Raw genomic sequence first — 22863 nt, 5'->3', positions numbered from 1 at the left:
ATTATTATCATTATCTAATTTAATTTAATTAAATAAAACTATTTCCCTTAACAAAGAGAAGTGAGGGAGTGGAGGAGGGGAATCACAACTCCCTTTTCACGTTAAATATTCTCCTGAATTTTGGAGGAGGTTGTTAATTTTCTCGAAGAAAAGAAAAACTACCTATTTCTCTCAAAAATCTTCCTCCTGCAATTATTTTCTCCAAGAACTAGTTCTATGCAAAACTCGTTGCTCCCACATTCCTTGCCAGAGAATTATCGGGAAAACTTTTTGGAGGTGTTTCGTTGCAGTTAAGAGGAGATGTACAACATGTACTCTTTATATGTTTAGTATTAATTTTGTAGTTTTAATATTTCAAAATCAAAATAAAAGCCATAAATCGCTTCTACTACAAGATTCAATCCCATCCGATTGATCTTATTTTTTTTCTTAAAAAAAAAATAGAATTACCAAAATGAACATAACTCAACTACAGAACCTTGATTAATCTCATTTTTAAAAAATTAAAATGACCAATATGAGCATAGCTAAATTGCGAATACTATCAACTTGAAGAAGAGGTTCGATTTCCATATCCCACATTGTAACGAGAATACATATTTAATTAATAAATACAAAATCCAGTAATTCGAGACGATTGGATTTAAATTTTCTTGAAATCTCGGTTGTCACAAACATTATTAAAAAAAAAAAAGGAAAAACAAAGAAAAAAAAAAAAAACAGCAACTAGCAAAGTTTAGGGTATATATTTTGTTTTGAGCTTTATTTTTGGTAAGATTCATTTTGTTTGTTTCGATATTTATTTTAGTCATATGTGATGAGTAACACTCGATGATATCAGTTGGAGTCTCTCTGCAATTGAATCTAAAGCTTGTAGGTATTTTATAGCGAATAGATGGGGAAAGACTCGAAGCCAAAGGACGCGGGTGGTAAAGGGAAGGGGAAGGGAAAGCAAGCATCTTCTGGAGCCGATGAAAGTGCTTCCAAAGGAAAGGGAAAATCAGGAAAAGCTGCTTCCGATGGCCTCGGAACTTGCACTTATGTCAAAGGTTTCCCTCTTTCTCTCTTTTCTATTTCTTTTTCTTCAATCCTATTTACAGGGGTAGAAATTACGTTTACGCTCAATTTCTGGACGTTTAGGGATTTGGGTCGATGATTCTTAGTTTTCTTTTTCTTCAATTTGTTGTTTAGCGAGGCATATACTGTCCGAGAAGCAGGGTAAAATCAATGAAGTGTACAAGAAGTTGCAGGACGGTTGGCTTAGCAATGGGGACAAGGTTCCTCCAGCAGAGTTTGCTAAGGTTGGATTTTTTTTGGTTTTGTTTATTAGGTGACCATTTGCAATTCTGTTAAGAAAAGTGGAGTTAAGTCTTTAGTTACAGATGCTTGATATTGTAGCTTAACTCACCGATGGGCGACATAGAGATGCCGTTGAGTGTGGTTTTTAGTTCTCTAATATACACGTCACTCAGCATCCACTTTTTTGTGAATATTCTATGTTAAATGTGGTGAATTGGTACTTCATCTCAATTTTCATCTGTAAGTTCGATTTTTCGTCAACCCATTTGCAGTTTCAAAGAGGGACTTTTACATTTGTTTCCTCTTTTCTAAATGTGGTGAATTGGTAAATGAAGGAGATAACCACTCTGAATTTACTAGTAATGTAAACGATATCTGGTAACCTAATTGCATATTAGAACTCAAAGTCTCTGATGGTTACTTAGAATACTAATATCTTAAAGTTGTTTTCTATACTTACAAAGGTTCTTGATTTAGCCTACAGTACTATGTAATTTTGTACTTTGTAAGCTAGTTTAGATGCTTATGAGCAGGAACAAAGTAACAATCGAAGAAATCCTTTCCTTGAATTCCATGTTCTAGGCAGCTGAATATCATTCCAAGGACTGAGTGTTTCATCCCTCTCTAGTAAATTGGCTACCCAAGATAGGTTTTCTTTCTTAGGATTTGACGTTCAGTGTGTGTTACTTGTACATGTAGAATATTGATACATTTATGGGATACAATCAAAGACTTCGATAGAGAATATATATATTGTAAACCCTCGAATTCCAAGGACAATTTGAATGCATTATAAGGGAAATAAAGTTACCTTGAATGCATAGAAGACAGCTTGGAAACTATGTTATGAGAATGAGGAGCTATGCTATAAGCATAAGAAACTATGCTGCAAACATGAGGAACTATGCTATGAGCTAGAAATTATTCTATGAGAATAAAGAACAATGCTATGTGTATCATTCTATGAATAGTAGGAGCCTAATCTTGGATACATTATCTTAAGTTAAACACATTGTGAGAGGAGAAGGAGGCTTGTATGCATACTAGGGTAGAAATAAACCTACTTGGACGCATATTAGAAGGATTGGACGCACAGAAGGTTTATCTTGGGAGAATTAGGGTTAGGTAGGATTGGTTAAGTATTGAACAAACCATGCGTTGAACTATGCACAATCAAGAGTGGTTGGATGCATAGGGAAGAGAGTTGGATGCATATCTTGAAGTGAAGAGAGGCCAAGTGGATGCATAGCCATGCTATGAGCTCAAAGGAGAAAGCTATGCCATGAGAAGAAGATGAAAACCAAGGAAGAATGGAGTTGAGGAAGAGAGTTGGACGCATAGGGAGAGAGAGAATGAACGCATGGGGGTGTTATGGTGAGAAGTTGACTAAGTGTTGGAGAGCATGTGGCACACAAAGGAATGAAACCCTAGAAGTTGGGCGCATAAGAGGGAACGTGGGAGCATAGTTGGTTTGCTTGAACACTTAGGATATAACCAAGGGTGGACACTATGCTACAAAAAAGAAGATAGAGCTAAGAATGAGAAGTTGGGGGAAATTGGACGCATGGGACGGAATCCATGCGCCCAAGGAAGGCACCTATGCGTTGAGTTGAAAAAAGGGGTTTGGGTTGATAGTAAGGTGAGGTACGTGGCTTAACCGGGTGAAGTTTTGGCTAACTTAAGTAGGTGGTGGAAGACGGAGATGCAAAGTTGAGCATGCAAAACCAAGAGTGGCCACTTCAAATGGAAGCATGCGTTGGACATGGTCAGGTGAAGACACAACCTACTTACATGCAAGTAGGTGGTGGCAAGGGCTATGCTCAATTTGGGGAGGACACTTACATTGTATGCAAGGTGGAGGTGTGTCATGCGATGAGAATAGGAGGAGATGACGAGGATGGGTTGAAGCCTATAAATACCCTTGGAGGATCTCATTTCATCTTACAACTCAAAAATTCATCGGAAAATAATAAAAAGGGAAGTGATTGGAGGAAGTTGGGAGTGACTATGTGTTAAGGAAGCCATCTATGCGTTGAGGAGGGTCATCTATTCGACCAAGGTGCTGACTATGCATTGAGGAGAAGTTGTCTGCGCCCAACATTAGTTGTCTAAGCTACCCTGCGCCCAACTGTGCTGAGAAGACCAAACTCTGCACCCACAGCTCTTGTTCTTCATCCAAAGGGTTAGTTTGGGTCTTTTAGGGTTGGTAAGCTAGGTTTAGGGTTAAGAAGATGTTCTAAGATTATTTTTAAGCCTAAACACAGGATTCTAAGTTAATTACTGGATTAATACAAGCTCGAAATTAAGAAGGAAATAGGAGACTGAGGAACTTGGGAACCCATACCAGTAAACTGCGAGTGGTTTACTTTTAATGTTGTTATGAATCTATATATGTATATGGTTATATATATTTTTATGGTTTTGAAAAATCCTTGGCATGGTCGAAAAATATATTTCTTGAATTTTTAATTTTGTTTGAATGACTGTATTTTCTGGAATTTTATGGATGCATGTATAATATGAATTTGATTGGAACTAGAACTGTACCCGGGTAATTGTTAGCATATCTTGTAGACGTTTGGCTGGGATTGTTAGAATAATTTGGCTGGGATTGTCGGCGTACCCAGATATGACTAGCGGGAATTGTCGACATGTGCATATTCGGTGAGTTTTATTGGGTATCGGAATTGTTTCCTTGGATTTGTGTTTGGTTAAAATGGTGCACTTTGGGAGAAACATATGATCATGCCAGTAACATCTCGGTTATCAGACTCAGGTCATTTATACTTTAATATGGTTCTGTGACTGATTGTCTGTGCAAACGTTTTCTAAAATGAATTTAAAAAACAAAACCTATTTTCATATAAAACATACCACTCACTGAGCTTCCCAGCTCATGTTTTTCAAATATTTTGTTTTTCCCCCAGGTAGCAGGAGGAGGACGTTATAGATTGCCACTAGAAGGTTGAGTCTGTTGGCAGAATCATTTATGGAATCATTTCTTCCTAGAGATTAAATTAGGGCTTGGAAATATAACTGGACATGGTTTGTAACCTTGATCATGTATGAACATTAATATTTCATAAGAGTTTTCCTTTAGCTAAACACTTCTGCCTTAGAATGTGGTTGGTAAAAACAGGATGGTTAGACGGTAGATATTACAAAAGGATAATGTCTACTGTCGTCACACTCTCTTTCGGATACAAGGGATTAAGTATCCACCCGGGGGGCGGGGGGGGGGGGTGTATTGTTGGGGTGACCTTTTACGTTATTGTGTTTAGGTGTGTGAACAATATCCTAGATGGTTGAGGTCTGTTTGTGTTTAAGCAAAGTCTTTTTTTGTGGGTTTCGATGAGAAGGTTTGTAGGAATAGGGTTGTCACCATTGAGAAGTGTTGTTATTATTATTCCATATTAACCTATATGTAACTGACTCAATTATAGTTGTAATTCTAAGCAGTTGACAAACTAATGAACTAACTCAGTATTCAATTGGTTTAGCGAAGTCCTTACCTTTATGGTTAAAGTTCAAATAAGCTTAATATTCTGTAGCCATTTACTCTTTTTCAATTATTGGTCGACTTCTACTACTTGAGCCGTCTATGTTGTTTAAGGCAACTGCCATATATTTAATATGTATATATTTTTAGTTCAATAATTGTGAGGTGGAGGATTGAACCATCATCCTTTGGGAACTATCACTCTGCAGATATATAAATATAGTCAATGAATAAAGTTAATTGCATATGGTTTTTACAAGTGAATAAATACATTGGTTTGATTTTTGGTTTTTGTTGAAAAAATTGTTGATTTATTTTAAATATATCATAAAAAGGAGTAAGAAAGCAAAATGAGGAGCAATAAAGAAAAATGATGAAAGAAAATACATAAAAATGAAAAACAAATGAAATGGTCATGAGGAGATTCCCTAGACATTGGATCTTTGAAAACTATGAATTCAGGAGAACATCAAAATGTTTTTACATGCCTCCCTTATGGTCATCCTAAGTTGTTTAGGTATACTACATTCATGTCAAACAAGTGCAGGAATCTAGATACTTATCCCACGAGAGTTTTAGGTGGGGTTAAAGGTTCATTAAGAAACTAGTGGAAAAAAAAAATTGAATGAGCTTCCTTCTTTCTTTGACCAAATCTAGTTTGTGATGGGTGATGAGAAGGGTACTTCCTTGTGGGAGGATAGGTGGATGGGGGATCTCCCTTGTGTAGCATGTTTTCTGACCTTTACCATTTATCTGGTACGAAAAATCGTTGCGTTGTTGATGTTTTGACTTGGTGGAAGGTCTCCCTTTCTCATTCATTGGGTTTCATTGTCCGATAGAGAAATGATGGAAATCATGGCCCTTTCTCGGAGATCTCAAGTTTAGGTAAGGAACAAGGGACGCTCACTTTGGAGTTTTATTTGTGAGAGCTTTTCTTGTAGATTTTCTTTTTCTTCATTTGGTGGACCCCTCATCTATGAGGAAGTCCTTTTTTATCTTTTGGTCTTTGGAAGGTGTAAATCCCAAAAAAGGTGGTCTTTGTCTCTTATATTATTCATGAAAGAACCAACACTTTGGATAGGCTGACAAGGAAGTTGTCATCTTTGGTTGGGTTTTTTAGTAACTTGTGTTGGAGGGCGAAAGATTTGGAATTCATTTTGGAGTCGTGGCTATGCTTAGTAGGTTTGGGACCACTTTGATGCGTTTGACCTTCAAATAACTCATCACAGAGATATTTTAGTGCTATGCTTAGTAGGTTTGGGACCACTTTGATGTGTTTGACCTTCAAATAGCTCGTCACAGAGATATTTAAGTGCTATGATCGAGGAATTTCTGATCCATCTGTTGTTATGAGGGAAAGGAAGGGTTACTTTTTTCCCCATGGAAAGTAGAGATGTGTGCTTTGTTATGGGGTATTTGAAGGGAAAAATATAATAGAGTTTATAGAGGGATTGAGAGGGTCCCTTTTCCTTAGAAGACTCAAGGATACAGATGTACAACCTGTTCAAGTAAGGTCATGATTGAGAGGGTTCCTTTTGATATTTAATGTTTCCCTTTGGGTGATAGGGACCTTTTTTTTCTTTTTTCTTTTTTCTTTTTTTTTGGAAAAGGATATGAAACTTTTTATTAAATTAATGAAAAGAGACTAATGTTCAAAATACAAAGAAACGAAAATAGTGAGTAGGAAATACATAGAACAAAAGAACTAAGCTGTAGAGACAAAGGCAATCAATCTAAATTAAGCATAAATTGTGGATCAAAAAGTCATCAAAGAATAGAGAGAAAATGCCAGGTGGAGACAAAAATGCGAGCGACTTTGAGGCAAACAACCCAATCAATTACTTTTCTTGAAAAAAATCTTTGATTTCTCTTGAACCAAATTTAAGCAAGGAAGTCTTTCACAGTTTAAGTCCCCAAGAATAGCTGTTGCATCCCTGAACATCGATAACCTACATACACCAATACCCACTTTGTTGACCCATTCAATTAATGTGACCTTGACAATGAACAGTGACAAGTTTCTATTGTAATTATTTGCTGGGTCTTATTTTACTTTAATTGGAGTTACTTTTTTTAGGCAGGGTGCTCGTGGGCATGTTTTTTTTAATGCTTTTTTATTCTTTCATTTTTTTTGTCAATGAAACTTGGTCTTTTACTAAAAAAGAATAATATTTTGGAAATTAGGGGTTTCTTTAGGTGTGTTTCCGACTGATCACAACAGATTATAACAATCTGAGATATGTTTCCAACTGATAACAACACGTTGTAACATTCTGGTTGGTGTCTCAGTTAGCAGCTGAATACTCAGAGTGCCCTTCAGGGAAGAAAGGTGGGGACCTAGGATGGTTTCCTCGTGGAAAGATGGCTGGCCCATTTCAAGACGTTGCATTTGCCACTCAAGTTGGAGCAACCAGTGCACCATTCAAGTCGACGTATGTCCTTTCTCCTTTTTATTTAAAATTTTATAATTTTAATTATTATTATTTTAATTGATGGTTGCCTGGTTTTCTATTCTGAATTTTCCTTTATGGCCATACTCTCATTTTTGCTCAATATTGAAATGCTAAGTAGCATAGGCACGGGGCACAAACATGGCCATCGCACATGTCAGTTGGGTTGGGATGCAGACACGTTGGGGACACTTTTTCTATTTTATTTTTTTTATTGTATAAAATGTGTATATATTGATATTTTAATACTTCTATATAGATAAAACATCTATATTTAATATAGAAACAAAATTTACTTCACTACAAACATACAAAGTTAAGTCAATGAACAACATTTTAAGATTTAGTTGGCTGACTCCTAATACTTTAGGATGGATCAATATATCCGATCCAGTTTGTAAGAAAATCTCTGTTTCCCTCCCTAATTTTTAGGTCAAATAGTTTCCAGAGTCCAACCGTGTCCAAAATCAGATTTTTTTTTTTTTTTTTTTTTAATTCAGACAGATTTTTTAGCGTGTCCAGTTGGATGTATTCATGTCCGACAAACGAAGTATCCATGCTTTCTAGTTGGAAAGCCATCCTTTACATGTTATTTTGGGTTAAGGTTTGGATTAAAACGTTTGATTGATGATGCTTTTTCTTAAGCTAACCTCTTAGCTAGAAGCCTAGACTTTGTAACCTTAGAGGAATCGGTACAATTTCCTAATACAACTATGGAGATCTGTATTTGACCATAACATCATGGGATCTCTTTATCTAGTTATTATTATTTTTTTAAAAAGTTGAAATTTATGTCAGTTCTTTGTTTAACTTTCTCTTGATCCTTTGAAAGGATGGCTTGTCCTTTCGATTTAAAAAGTAAATAATATAATAAATTAGTGGTGGTTTCAATATATTCGAGATACATGACAGATCAAGGTCTTTTTAATTCTTGTATTTCAACCTTTATCGTTGAGTTTTAATCACTGCAGCCACTATTATAGAATGAATCTCTCCTAATGTGGTGAGAAAAAGCTTCTGTATTGATGGATGTACGATATTATCCTTGAAATAGACGCGTATTAGTCATTATAAAAAATTTTGTTATATTTTTCCCCTCAAAATTTTGGTGAGAACACTATCATGAGGATGAGGACTATGGCTTCCTTGTTCCCAATCACTTCTACCTCCTCCATCACCAGGTCGATTCATATTGACCGGAAATTCTTCTCACTCACACCGATCCTTCATTCTAGCCGAAAGTCCTTCAAGCTCTCTGGACAATCTCACACAGACATCCATTTGATTTTCATCTCATGGAATTCTCTTGCATGGCTAGCCTCTTTCCAAGCTCTGTTTAAGGACTCCTACAACCACAAATTCTTCAGGAAGCTGAGACAACATTGCAACAAATATGGCTACTTTGCCGAGCTTACCCTCTTAGAACAATCTGGCTGCCGTTCCATTATTCTTGTCTCTGCTATGAACGACAAAAGGGGCTGGTTCTCTTTCTTTTCTTGGGTTTCAGATTACCCTGGCAAGTCCTAAACACAGAACAAATCAACTCTGAATACTACTCCCCAAACTTATAAGGCTGCTACACAAGCAGAAAGCATTCTAGCATCCAACAAGAACAGCCCCCCATCTTGGCAGCCATGACATTTCCTTCACGGTACCACATTTAAATTGGCAAGATAGGGTGGTTGTTCAGTGGTTTGCTTCAAATGATTCTTGGCAGAGTATCTGAGATTCCCTCCATATTTTTTATCTTCTCGATGCACCATCAACCCCATCTCTGATGATAAAGCCTTGCTACATGTGTATAGTTCGGCCATATCACAAAAACTACGCACACTCGGATTGGACAAACATTGGCTCTTTGAAACTTAAGTTTCTTTCATCTTTCATCACTTCTTCTTTCCAACAGCAAATGGTAGCATCATATGGGGGCTAGATTAATGTGCTTCACCACCCAATCACTCTTTGGATTGAAGCAATCTTCAGATATATTGGTGACATTTGTGGTGGTTTTGTCCAAATCTCCAATCAAACAGAACGTGGATTGGATCTTACCTTTGCTCGAATAAGGATCAAGGAAAATGCACGAGGTTTCATTCCATTTGAAATCCAGTTACCAAAGGAGTTGGCCGGCGAGGAGTTACTGATTCAAATCCAATCAGCCGGCGTTGGAACTTAGGGACGGTGGCGCACCACCTTACCTACACAAGGAAATAACAATAAAGAGGTTGCTGAAAATGTGGATCTCATTGATTCTCAGTCAAAAGAAAAAGGCAAGTCCAAAATCTCTGAAATTAGCCAATCGGACCCTCCCTCTCTCTCCCCTTATTTGCAAGCTTTGACTGAATCTCCACCGGTTTTGGAAAAATTAATTTCCCCTCCATCTCTCTTAAATAAATCGGTACCTACTTCTCTCTCCCTATACTTGCCAATTTTGACCGAATCTCATTCAGTTATGGAAAAGGCTAATCTCTTTCCTTTTCTCACCATAGTTGACCAAACCGTGGGCCAACTTTTTGCTCCTTTATCCCTTTCCAAATCAACAGAAAACCCGTCAAAATTCTTTACTTGAGTCAACCACATCATTTAATTTCCAAAACCAACCTAATAGCCCATCCAATTCATCTTCTCTTTCCTTCACACAACCCTCTCTCTCCACAATTACTTTTAGTGCGGGTCCCACTACTTTACAAGCTGGTACTTTGCAATCAACCTCAACTACCAAACCAAACCTTCCTTTTATTGGTTTTGATACAGAAGCTTTACCTCTCCAGCCCTTCAAAAGAAACTGATTTTGTTGCTCGACCCCTTGATGTGGCCATTTTTGGTGACCAACCGATTGATGCTACCCACATGCCAATACATTCTCTTCCCCCTCCTCCACCAGACCTTAGTCGCAAACAAAACCTCTCCCTTTCTCCCTCTCTCAATCATGAGACCATTTCCCCTTTCCATGCCATTCACCAACAATCTACTAATCACCAGCCCTCACCCTCTCCTTCCTCTTTACCCATTAGTCTTCAAGATTTGGCTTCCCTTTTGTCCTCACATGGCTTATGCGTTATGGCTATTCCCTCGATTCCTTCTTCCTCCAAAACCAAGAAAATTAACAATACCAATAGCAAAAAACCCAAACTTCACAGAGAATTGCAAGGCCTTTTTTCTTCGGTCCACTATGATAAAACTGCTACTTTGGCTATAAGGGAAGGCTCACCTGAGTATCAATGAAATTCCACACTTGGAACGTATGAGGTCTTAATTCATGGAAGAAACGTGCTTTGGTAAAGAAGATAATCCAACAACACAACCTCGATATTGTGCTATTACAAGAAACAAAGTTGTCGACCGTTGATTCCTCTTTAATTAAATCTATTTGGAGTTCTTCATTTATTGGGTGGACCGCACCGGATGCTATTGATTCATCAGGGGGTATCCTTATTCTTTGGAGTGAGCCCGAATTTACTATCCTTGAGGTGGTTGAGGGACATTTTTCTGCTTCAGTTCATGTATCCCTGTCTGATGGTTTTTTTTTTTTCTGGTTTTTGGCAGTTTATGGCCCTTCAGATAATATTTTCAGATCTGATTTTTGGCAAGAGCTTGATGATTTAGCTGGTTTGGGAGGTGAAAATTGGGTCATTGGTGGTGACTTCAATGTCACTCGATGACTTGGGAAAAGTCACATGATAGAACAATTTCCTCTAGTATGCGTGCTTTCAATCAATGGATCATGGATTATCATTTACGGGATATTCTGTTATCAAACGGCTGTTTTACTTGGTCGAGTTCCGGTCCTACTCAATATTTATCTCTACTTGATCGGTTTTTGCTTACAGAAATTTGTCTTCGTAGGTTTGGGTCTGTTATTCTTAAAATCCTGGATCGTATTACATCAGATCATTTTCCTTTTGCTTTATCTTCCGGAAGTATTGATTGGGGTCCATGCCCTTTCAGATTTGAAAATTCCTGGCTTCAAGTGCCTTCTTTCCGTTCCTTGGTGGAGAATTGGTGGAATTGCCATCCACTCACCGATTGGCCTGGGCATGGTTTTATGATGAAACTTCAGGGTTTAAAAGCTATTATCCGGGATTGGAATACCAATCGTCATAGTGAGGTTACTAATCTTCATTCCCTTGTCTCACAATTAACCAATTTAGATGTCCTGGAAGACAATCAGGCCCTTAATGAGGAACAAATTAATAGAAGTATTCTTCGTGAACAAATTGAAAATATGACTATTCAAGATCATATCCATTGGCAGTAGCGTTGTAAGTTGAAATGGCTTCTTGAGGATGATGAAAACACACGGTTTTTCCATAAAATTGTTGCTGCTTGACACCGTAAGTCGTCTATTACGGAGATTCTCTCAAGGGATGGCACAAGTCTTTTGACTTCACAGGACATTGAAGTTGAATTCTTGTCTTTTTATTCATCCCTTTTCAAAAAAGACGTGGGTCAACGATTCCTTCCACTTAACCTTCAGTGGAATCCTATTTCACCTACACAAGCCATTGATCTCGAGCGTCCTTTTACTGATAATGAGGCAAATGGTGTTAGTTTACAGCTGAATTCTTTAAATTTGTTTGGTCTACTCTAAAATCTGATATGATGTTAGTCATTAATGATTTTTACAATTCTGGGATTATTAATGTGAAAATGAATGAGACTTATATCTGCCTGATAACCAAGAAAGTTGACTCGAGATCTGTTTCTGATTATAGACCTATTACTCTAATTCCTTGTGCTTATAAAATTATTGCTCATGTTTTGTCAAATCGCTTGAAAAAGCTTCTTCCTTCTACCATTTCGCCCAATCAGCTTGATTTTGTAGCTAATAGACAGATTCTTAATGCTTCCCTGATGGCGAATGAGCTCATTGATGATTGGACCTCTCGGAAAAAACCAGGGGTTGTCTTAAAACTGGATCTTGAGAAAGCTTTTGACACAGTTGATTGGGACTTCCTTGATTATATACTCCAGGTTAAAGGTTTTGGTTGCCGTTGGCATTGGCGTAATTGGATCAGAGGATGCATTTCTAGTGCGAATTACTTGATCATCATTAATGGCCACCCTCGTGGCAAGATTCTTCCCTCACGAGGCATAAGACAGGGAGATCCTCTCTCTCCTTTCTTATTTATCTTCGTGACTGATTGTCTGAGTCGTCTTATTGATCATAACTCTGCGTTGGGTCATATTAGTGCTCATCCTATTGGCCATTCCGATTTTACTCTGACTCATTTATAGTTTGCTGATGACACTTTGTTGTTCTCTACTACTGAAAGAACTACCATATAGAACTTGTTTGACATTGTCCATATTTTTGAGTGTGCTTTTGGCCTTAAAATCAATCTTGCTAAGAGTGAGATTCTTGGGATTCATGTTTCTGACTCTGATTTTGACTAGTGGTTGCGTTCTTTTGGCTGTCAAAGGGGCTTTTGGCCAACTTATTTAGGGCTTCCTTTGGGTAGTAGTTCAAAATCTGGTTTGTTTTGGCAGCCTGTGATTGAGAGGTTTCAACATAAACTCCATAATTGGAAGTATTCTTATATTTCAAAAGGGGGTCGTCACACGCTTATTCAAGCTACTCTTTCTAGCCTCCCTACATATTATTTGTCTCTGTTTAAGGCTCCTTCTTCTGTTATTAACTGCCTGGATAAATTGGTTCAGGATTTCTTTTGGGAAGGCTCTCGTAGTGATGGCGGTGTTCATAATGTGAATTGGATGGTTTCTTAGTGTCCAAAATTATTGGGAGGTGTTGGCATTGGCAATTTTAAGCATCGGAATTTGGCTCTTCTTGTGAAATGGACTGCGGTTTTTAACTGAACATGATGCTTTATGGAGGAAGCTTATTGTTGCCAAGTATTATTCTACTGATTGTGTTTGGCCCTCCCCTATCAATGGAGCTTCTTCCAAATCACCATGGAGGTATATTTGTCTGTCTTTTGAGTTGATTGCTAATCGGGTTAGTCGCTGCATTGGGGATGGTTCATCTACGTCATTCTGGAATGACTCTTGGATTAGTTGTGGAGTCCTTTCTATCATCTATCCGTGGCTTTTTCGTCTTGTACAACATCTTGAGGTTACAGTTGCTAATGTTTGGAACTCATCTATGGCTGCATGGAATTTGGACTTACATCATAATCTTATTGAGTTAGAGATCGCGGAGTGGCCTCATTATCCCTTCACTTGACACCAATCCAATTGCGTGTTGCCCCTGATACTTGGTTGTGGCATTTTGATCCATCTTTGGCCTTTACTGTTAAGTCTCTTATGGCTGATTTGGAAGGTGATCTGGATTCAGACTTGACTAATCTTTATTCCGTGATTTGGAAGGATGGATATCCTAAGAAGATTAAAATCTTTGTTTGGGATCTCAGCTGGAGTGCTATTAATACTGCTGATCGTTTGCAGCGTCGTATGCCTTACATGTCTCTTTCTTCATCTTGGTGTCATATGTGTCACGAACATGCTGAATCGTCAGTTCATCTATTTTTTCACTGTTCATTTGTTAATGGCATTTGAAACCTTCTCTTGCCTCATTTTGGTTGGCATTTCACTTGCCCTCATGATATTTCTGATGCTTTGGCCTCGGTGTTAGTGGGACATCCTTTTGGTGGAACCAAGAAGGTCATTTGATTGACTTTTATACGCTTTCCTTTGGTGCTTATGTGGTGAAAGGAACAGATGACTTTTTCATGATACATGTTCTTTTGTTCGGTTTTTTGAGTTAGTTTTATCTATTGCCTTTTCGTGGTGTAAATTACAGTGCCCTTTCACTCATTTCAGTTTATCTTTCTTAGTCAATAATTGGCAATCTCTATTGTAATTCTTCGGGGTCTTCCCCTTATCCATATTAATAAAGTTTTTTTACCAAAATTTTGCTGAGAACTTAAGAATGTTTCCAGAATTTCAAAAACAAGGAAATTAGTTTTTTAAACAGAAAACTAAAACTGTTATCTCATATAGTCTATAAGCTATTCAGAGTGACTATTGATATGATAAGATGTGTTTGGATTACTTTGCGAAGTCAAAATTCTCCTGATGTTTTGGATTGGATGATCTATGAATACACACACGACACACCACAGATCTCACATTTTTACTTTGTTGTAATGCAGGCATGGATACCATATTATCTTGTGTGAAGGGAGAAAGAATTAGGAAATCTGACAGACATTCGAACGAATCCTAAATTTGGGCATTGATTGGCATTGGCCAGTACGCATCTTTTTTCTTTCTAAGAGCTTTACAAAAATTCTCATCGACTGTGTTGTAATTATTGTCCTCTTTAAGGCCATGGAGCGAAGAATAGTAATGTCCATACATTTCCAGCTTTAACTCTTCCACCCTATATCTATAGTTGGGTTTGGCGGTCTGTTTTTAATAATATTTAGTAATAATGGAACTATGTCTTGATATTATATGTATGATAGATTATCTCTGGATTTGACGAAAAGTAACGTTGTGAGCAGATAAGTATTAGTTGCGCATCCCAATATTAATAGTTGATTACTTGGTTTGTAAAAGAAGGTTGAAGAATGAACGTAAGAAAAAAAAAGCAGCAGTAATCAGCTATAAATCTAAATCTTAACATTTCACAGCTTTAAATCTTAAGTTCGTCCTTTCCAAACTTTTTCTTTTAACATTTTGGACCACAGTTCTGTCTTGATTGGAAACTATTAGAGCTTTAGACAGTTAGAAACCCAAACTTGGTCTTTTCCGAACTTTTGCTCGATGTTGATCAATTTTCATCTAGTTAAATTGAGTTACGGTCTTTCTTCGTTAATTCTTGCAGGCTTGCAGCAACTTTAGAGTTATATTCTTCGGTCTTCTCTCACTTTTTTGTGCAAGGTAGTGATCAAATCTGACTCATTTGTGGTTGTATCACTCACAATCATTATAAGGAATAGAAAGCAAATTAAGAGGTGAAGTTCTTAGAAATAGTACAACAATAAATTGTATTGTGAATGGTCTATTATATGTAAACTCTACAAACGATAAACATTTCTTCTCAGACTTGATATTCTTAGAAATAGTAGTCTTAAGTATGGTGTCCAAGGTTTAGTTGGCTTGGTGTACCTAACAATTTGAGGATGACAAGTAATTGAAAGCAACAACTTGGTTTCTAACTTCCCTCGCAACATTTTTCAAAAAGTGGCTTAAAAACTTATTGCCTCTATCACTAACAAGTAATAGGAAGCCCATGTAACTTTTGACCTTGAAAGAATAAGTCAGCCACATGCTTTAACATCCTTGGTTTTATTATATGCTATAAAATATGGGAGAATCTTTGCATTCCTGTTTTTCCTTCATTCTTCAACATATATCCATTATACCCTTGAATTTTATGATTTTTCCTAAATGAGATTAGATTTAATGGTGAGTTATGATTCAACCCAACTCTTTGTAAAATTTCCATCCTTTCATAATTTTAGATTTAAGGGTTAGTTAATGATTTGATGTAATTCTCATTCTTTCGTGATTGTTATGACGTATGTTCACGAATTTTCCATTTAATTTTCATCCTCTAATTCTCTACAACGGGAAAATTTTGCTTTTACTCTCCCCAATTTCTAATGCATTTTTCTATGTTGAGGTTTTTTAAACAATATATCGGTCATGGACGAAGAATTGAAGGAGGCAAAAGGTGATGGTAAATTTGACAAAAGATAGTGAGTGTGAATCCGAGTAAAAGAAAAAAATTGCAGAAGTAGAAACTCAATTGCAATTTTATAAACAAAGAATGAAGGAAGACGAATAGGAGGATTCACTCTTAGATTCACTCTTTCTTTACTTATATAAATCAATCATTGAATCATCCCCACTTCTTGATTGAGTAGTAGAAACACTTAAATCTTAGATTGACATGGATTTGGTGAAGAAAATTGATCTTTCTTTTTCTTTTCTTTTCTTTTTTCTTTTTAATTTGCAGAAATCCGATCGCTTCCTTACACAAATCAATTGTGGAATCATCCTACTATTACTTCTTGAAGTTTTTAGTTTTTATTAATTCAATTTTTTTTACTTGTTTAGATTTTTATCAATAGAAAAACTTAAATTTTGGATTGGCATGGATTTAGGGAAAGAAAATTGATTCTTTTTGTTGAATCTTTTATTTGTATCATTTTTTTTTTTTTTTTTTTTAAGAAATTCAATCCCTTCCTTATTCACAAAAATCAATTGTGTAATCATCCTTGCTTTTTGATTGATTCAATAAATTTTGGATTGGCATGGATTTTAGTTTTTTTTATTCAATTTTGTTTGTTTTTTAGATTTTTATAGAGTAAAACACTTAAATCTGGTTTGTATAGATTTAGGGAGATAAAATTGAATTTTCTGGTTCTTTCATTTGTATCTTTTATTTATTTTTTTAAGAAACTCAATTACTTCCTTACACAAATCAATTGTGGAATCATAACACTATTTACTTATTGATTGAGTAGTAAGTTTTTAGTTTTTATTGATTCAATTTTGTTTAATTTTTAAGATTTTTATCTAGAGAAACACTTAAATCTTGGATTGACATGGATTTAGGGAAATAAAATTGAATTTTTGTTTTTCCCACTATTACTTCTTAATTGAGCATTAAGTTTTTAGTTTTTCTTGATTTAATTTTGTTTAATTATTTAGATTTTTATCAAGCAAAATACGTAAATCCTGGATTGACATGGATTTAGAAAAAGAAAATTGATTTTTTTTTTTTGAATATTTCATTTGTATCCTTTTTTCCCTTTGTTTAGAAATTCAATCGTTTCCTTACTCACACAAAATCAATTCTGGAATTATCACACTATTACTTTCGGTAATTTTTTAGCTCTTTAATTCAATTTTGCTTAATTTTTTAGATTTTTATTGAGTCAAATACTTAAACCTAGGGCACGGATTTAGAGAGAGAAAATTGATTTTTTTGGTCGAATCATTCATTTGTATCCATCACTCACATAAATCTATTATGGAATCATCCCATTATTCCTTCTTGATTAAGAGTAAGTTTTTAGTTTTTCTTATTGTTTTTAGTTTTTCTTGTTCATTTTTGTTTAATTCTTTAGATTTTTATCAAGAAAGTTGTTTTTTTTTTGAATATTTCATTTGTATCAATTATTATTTTTTTAATTTAAATTAAAATGTTTGCCCTGATAGCCCAGAAATTAAACCCATCAATATGAGATTTTGTTTGTTAAATCTTAATTAGATCTCCATTCATTTGATTAACAATATTTTTCTAAAAAATAGAGTAAGAACGAAATAAAATAAACATAAATTAAAATTGAATATAATATAGTTTGATCTAGGAAATTAAGAAATTAAGATATTTTGTCAATGTTCTTTTCAAGGTATTTTTTTTAAAAAAAAAGAATTAAGATACTTTTTTTTTTTGCAAATTAAGTTATTCAAATTAAGATTTTTTTTTCAAGGGATTTTTTTTTAAAAGAATAATTAAATTTCTTGTGAATTCAACACATGGTGACATCAATTAAAATTTTGAAAGGTCCAAACTTGTACCATTGTATTGGATGTCAAAATACTTATATTTTATATTTTTGAAATACTTTTTTTTTAGAATTGCTTATTTGTTGCCTTATATATGAAAAAAAATCTAAAAGAAAGGACCATCTAATTTAGAGAAAGAAATATTTTTTTAAAAAAAATTTAAAGCAATAATCACTAGCTAGCCATTATATAATTATTTATTTTTTGGAACACATGTATTTGTTCTCTACAATAAATTTATAGAAACATTAAATTCTTTTTAACTTTTATTGAATTAATAAAATTGAATAGGTATTGTATTATTTGGGATTTCGGATACATATATTAAATAATTATAATTGACTTTTTAAATCCAATACATGAAAAAAAAATAATTTGATGAGAGATTTTATAAAAGAAAATATCAAACAATATTTTCTTTTCCGGAAAACTACACTATTCATTTAAAAAAATTGGATTTTATTTTTTTCTTTCATTCTTTTTTTTCCCTAAAAAAATCATTACTTTTATTAATATATCTATTTTTATATTTCTTTTGCTCTTTTTATACTTTTAAATTTCATGTCAACTATTTAAAATTAAATTCAGTTCTATAAGTATTGTTTAAAAATTTTATTTCCCTTTAAAAAACTTCTAAAAAATTTTCAGTAACATTCAAAATATCTCATATTCATTGTAAATTAACTTGAAACATGGTTTAAGACACTATTTTAAAATTACTTTATTTCATGTTAAATATTTATTAATTATACTCAATGTATATTGAATCAAAATTTTATGATAAAGAACAATTAAATCACAAATTAAATTAGATTATAAATTTTTTTAAATAATGTGCATTGCACATGTCTTCCAACTAGTTTTACTAACTTTGTCCATAACAACAAAAATACTATCCTTACCCTTCTTAATCTGAGGTAGCCCAAGAACAAAATCCATAGATTTGTTAGTCCAAGATTCATTAGGCAAATTCAAAGGAGTACACAGTTCATTTGATTGTGATTTAGATTTAGCCTGTTTGCATTTAAAACTTTGGTTACAAATCTCATGCACATAATGTTTCATCTTAGGCAAAGAGTGTTCATGCAACATGTCACACCTCCTCCCTAGCCTTTAAACCAAGACTTAGAAGAGAGCATGAAGACATACTAATATAATTCTAAGACAATATTTTTATTAATTTAACATTTACCCTTTATCTATTAAAACCTTATCATGTTTACAGTAACCACACAAATCTCATACATGTAGTCAAATTTTCCTATACTCTTCTATTACACAATCCGAGCCATGCCTTTAAAGATTACCAAGTCTTGGTGTTTGGTGGTTGGCGACTCTTCCCTAAACGCAAACATTTGGAAAGGTGTGAGCTAATAAGCCCAATGAGTGGTGCCTTTTAAAATAACAATAGCTTTAATTACAAAATATATTTTTGGGAAATCAATTACATAATCAACAATTTCATTATAACTTATGCACGTTTACGTGTAATCCTAATCAATCATTTTCCTCCAACCACATGCTATACTTGGCATGTTCTATTATGAATATAATAACAATAATAACAATAATAACAACTTTTCATTGAAATTTTCCTATATCCCATTTTCCCGCCAATGTGCACATTGACAACTATTTCCCACTAGCCATGCTTAGGTATCTTGACTATATTTTCCGCCGGTCGTCACCGACTATCATTTCCTGCCGACAAAAGTCGACTATATTTTCCCGCCAAGTACCCTTTTTAAGCATGCTAACTATGTATTTCGGGCATAATCTTAGTTTCCATAGTAATTACACAGACAATATCATAGCAAGCAAAATAACATTTCAATCATGCATCTTGTACATACCTATGCATTTATTCATACAACAATGCATAAATCTTAATAACCACTCACCACTTGCAAGATTTTCTACTGGAACTTACTTTGAGAATATCTCCCTGAGATTTCCTCCATTTCAATGAAATTTCCCAATTAATACTATTATATCACTTAATAGTGCTAAAATAGTCAAAATACCTTTATATGTTAAAAGTACCTGCTTACCCTACTCAAAACTTAGTCAAAACCTCAAAATCAGCCTTTTAGAGGTTATTTTAACCGTGGTGTGTACAAGGATGCTGGCAGGCAGCTGAGGCGTCCGGCCTTGTGTAAGAGGCGCGTGTGCTGCGTCGCACGGTTGGCTGCATCGTTGGGCTGGCGTGCACTGTGCTGTATGGATGGGCGTAGCGTCATGGTCGACGCGTTGGCTAGTGCGATGCGCACGCTATGTTGCGATGGATGGATACAACGTTGGTCTGGCGCAAGGCGTGCGCTGTGTTGCGATGGATGCGTTGGCTGAGGGAGTCTTATGCGTCCGTGCGAGCCTCCAAGTCCATCAACGCAATTTTAACTCCTTCGAACTCTAATTATTTTGGCAGCCTTAGTACCCAAACTTAATACTCTGAATAGACTCTTAACACTGAGATTTTGGTAATGGCATGAATGAACTATTCTCGCCCGACCCCTCTATTTATAGACCCCAAGCTCCCCCCTTTGTGACAACTCAACCTACAAATGTCTCTTTTTAAAGTTGCCAACACTAAACCCCTTCCAGCAATGCCATGAGTTGTATTAACCTTAATTTGCTAGCAAAATTACTTACTTTGCATGTAACCTCCTTCTTCCACCTCCTACTTAGAGTGATAAGAGTTACTTTTGCATGAAGCCTTCTTCTTCCACCTCCTACTTAGAGTGATAAGAGTCACTTTTACATGAAACCTCCTTTTGCCACCTCATTTACTTAGTGCCTAAGGGTGTTTATCCATATAACTTAGTATGCCTTTAGACGCATCTTTTGGATGGTGCCATCCTCTCTCGAGGTTCTTGTTAACGCAACCTTTGAGTTACAATGCATCCATAGCCTCCATCAGCCAGCCTTCCTTTTATCCATGCACCCATACATCTATTAACTATCGCATAGGGTGGCTATAACCATCGCATGTTTAATGCCATCGACTTCCAGTCTCAGCCATTCCAACTGAACACCATCGATCGGTCCTTTCCAGCCGAACAACAGCTGGTGGTGGAAGGTCACGCTTTCCAGCCGGCGCACACGAACAGATCACAACGATCGAACTCTCGACTTCGCTCCAGTCGGCGCACGCGAACGGTCACAACGATCGGACCCTTAACTTCACACACAACCGTCTCAGCCTCGCACGTTCCTCCAGCCGGTGCACGCGATCGATCTACAGCCGGTAGGTATCTCAGCATCGCACAGAATCAGATCTACACCAGACGGTCATGGGCTTGCTCCAGCTATCGGGTCGGGTCAGATCGGCGCGATTTCTTCAGCCTCGCAGCCGATCGCTGAGCCTTTTATCCGTTACCCATTCCACAGCTGTCTGGGAGCAGCGCCGGTCACGGTTGCCGAACTTTGCCGTTGGTGGACTTCTGGCAGTAGCTTCTTCACAGTACCATGGTGGACAGCTCTTCCTCATGTATATCTAGTTCAGCCCTAGTTTCGAATGGGTGATCCATTGAAGAAAATCCCATGGTGTTTAGACAGAAAAATTCCAGATCTGAATCTCATGGGGAACTCCAACAACAATTAGTTAGTCTTTAGCAACAGATGGTCGCCCTGGGAGCCAGATTGAATGGCCATGATTCTTCTTCGATGTATTCAGAAAATTCGGTATTGTTTCCTACTCCTCCAACTTCTAAATCTTTTATCTCTAGAACAATTGGAAATTCTGCAGGAATGATCAGGGAGAGAAGTTGAATGGGCAAATTACTTCCCTTGGTCCCAAACAATTAAAATGATTCTTGAGGGACACCATAAGTTTGGATATTTAACTGGAGAGATACCATGACCGAATCCTGGGGATCCTCAAGAGCGTGTCTGGAAGGCAGAGGATTCTTTGCTCCACTCAATGTTAATCAGTAGCATGGAACCACAAATCAGGAAACCCTTACTCATTCAGCCACTGCTCGAGATATTTGGGATGCAGTCCGAAGGTTTATATTCGAGGCGTCAGAATGCATCCTGCCTGTATACTCTCGTAAACAGGTTCACGAATGCAAACAAGGAGGCATGGATGTAACGTCATACTTCAGCAGATGTCATTGTTATGGCAAGAAATGGATCTATGTCGGGAGATCATCTGGACCTACCCACAAGATGGAATTCAATACTCCAAGATAGAAGAGGTTGAGGGTGTGTATGATTTCTTGCTGGGATGCACCCCAAATTTGATACAGTTCGCAGTAGAATACTAGGGCAGAAACCAATTTCGTCTCTCATGGAGGTCTGTTCAGAAGTTAGATGGAAGAAGATAGATCGAGTGCAATGAACGGGCTAAGTGTTACCACTGTAGAGTCAGCTGCTTCGGGGTGAAGTCCGCTGGAGCTGATGGTGACAAGCAGAATAGTAAAACACCCCAGTTTGTGAGCATTGCAAAAAAACAGTGGCACACGAAGGATCAGGCTGGAAATTGCATGGTCGCCTCCAAATGGTAAACGTCGCCCTCCGAATGACAAGTCGAAATCTGGGCGGTGCTCTAGTGGGTGAATCAGTTGAGGGGGCTGCACAACTCAAGACATGCCTCCAGTGACTAATCCCGGTGATTTAGGTACCATAGAAATCGGAACAGTTGCTCAATCAGGTAACCCTCAATCTTTTAGTTTCCTTGTTGAAGGGAATGAGTTATGGATTCTAGATTCAGGAGCAACCGATCACTTGACTGGCTCATCGTCCGGTTTCTCTCATACTATCCAAGTGCTAGAAATGAGAGGATTTGAATTGCGGATGGGTCCTTCGCTTCTGTTGCTGGAAAAGGCAGACTGTCACCATTTCAGGGATTAACTCTGCAAAATGTCTTACATGTGCCCAAAATTTCTTACAACTTATTATCAATAAGCAAAATGACAAAAGATTTGAACTGTAGAGTTGTCTTCTCACCAGATACTATTTGTTTCAGGACTTGAGCTCGGGGAGGACGATTGGCACTGCCCGATATGACAGAGGCCTATATTTCCTTTCTACAGATGCTTTCCCAGAAGCTTGTTTAGGACTAGTCTTTTATCTTCGTTTACTATATCTGAAACAAATTATTTATTGTGGCATTTTCGTCTTGAACATCCT

The 22863-nt window shown here is 36.4% G+C and overlaps 1 protein-coding gene across 1 annotated transcript; it reads left to right on the top strand.

Moving 5' to 3' along the window:
- The first annotated feature begins 786 nt into the window (after positions 1–786).
- On the top strand, positions 787–14698 carry LOC120080360 (peptidyl-prolyl cis-trans isomerase NIMA-interacting 4). Its single transcript, XM_039035003.1, has 4 exons — positions 787–1049; positions 1192–1301; positions 7088–7230; positions 14361–14698. The coding sequence occupies exons 1-4, from the start codon at positions 896–898 to the stop codon at positions 14401–14403; spliced, it is 450 nt and encodes a 149-aa protein (XP_038890931.1). The 5' UTR covers positions 787–895; the 3' UTR covers positions 14404–14698.
- The last annotated feature ends 8165 nt before the right edge of the window (positions 14699–22863 follow it).

This window comes from Benincasa hispida, chromosome 6 (assembly GCF_009727055.1).
Source record: "Benincasa hispida cultivar B227 chromosome 6, ASM972705v1, whole genome shotgun sequence".
Classification (NCBI taxonomy): Eukaryota; Viridiplantae; Streptophyta; class Magnoliopsida; order Cucurbitales; family Cucurbitaceae; genus Benincasa; species Benincasa hispida.
The sequence above is the reverse complement of the archived record's forward strand: the minus strand, read 5'-3'. Positions and strand labels throughout refer to the sequence as shown.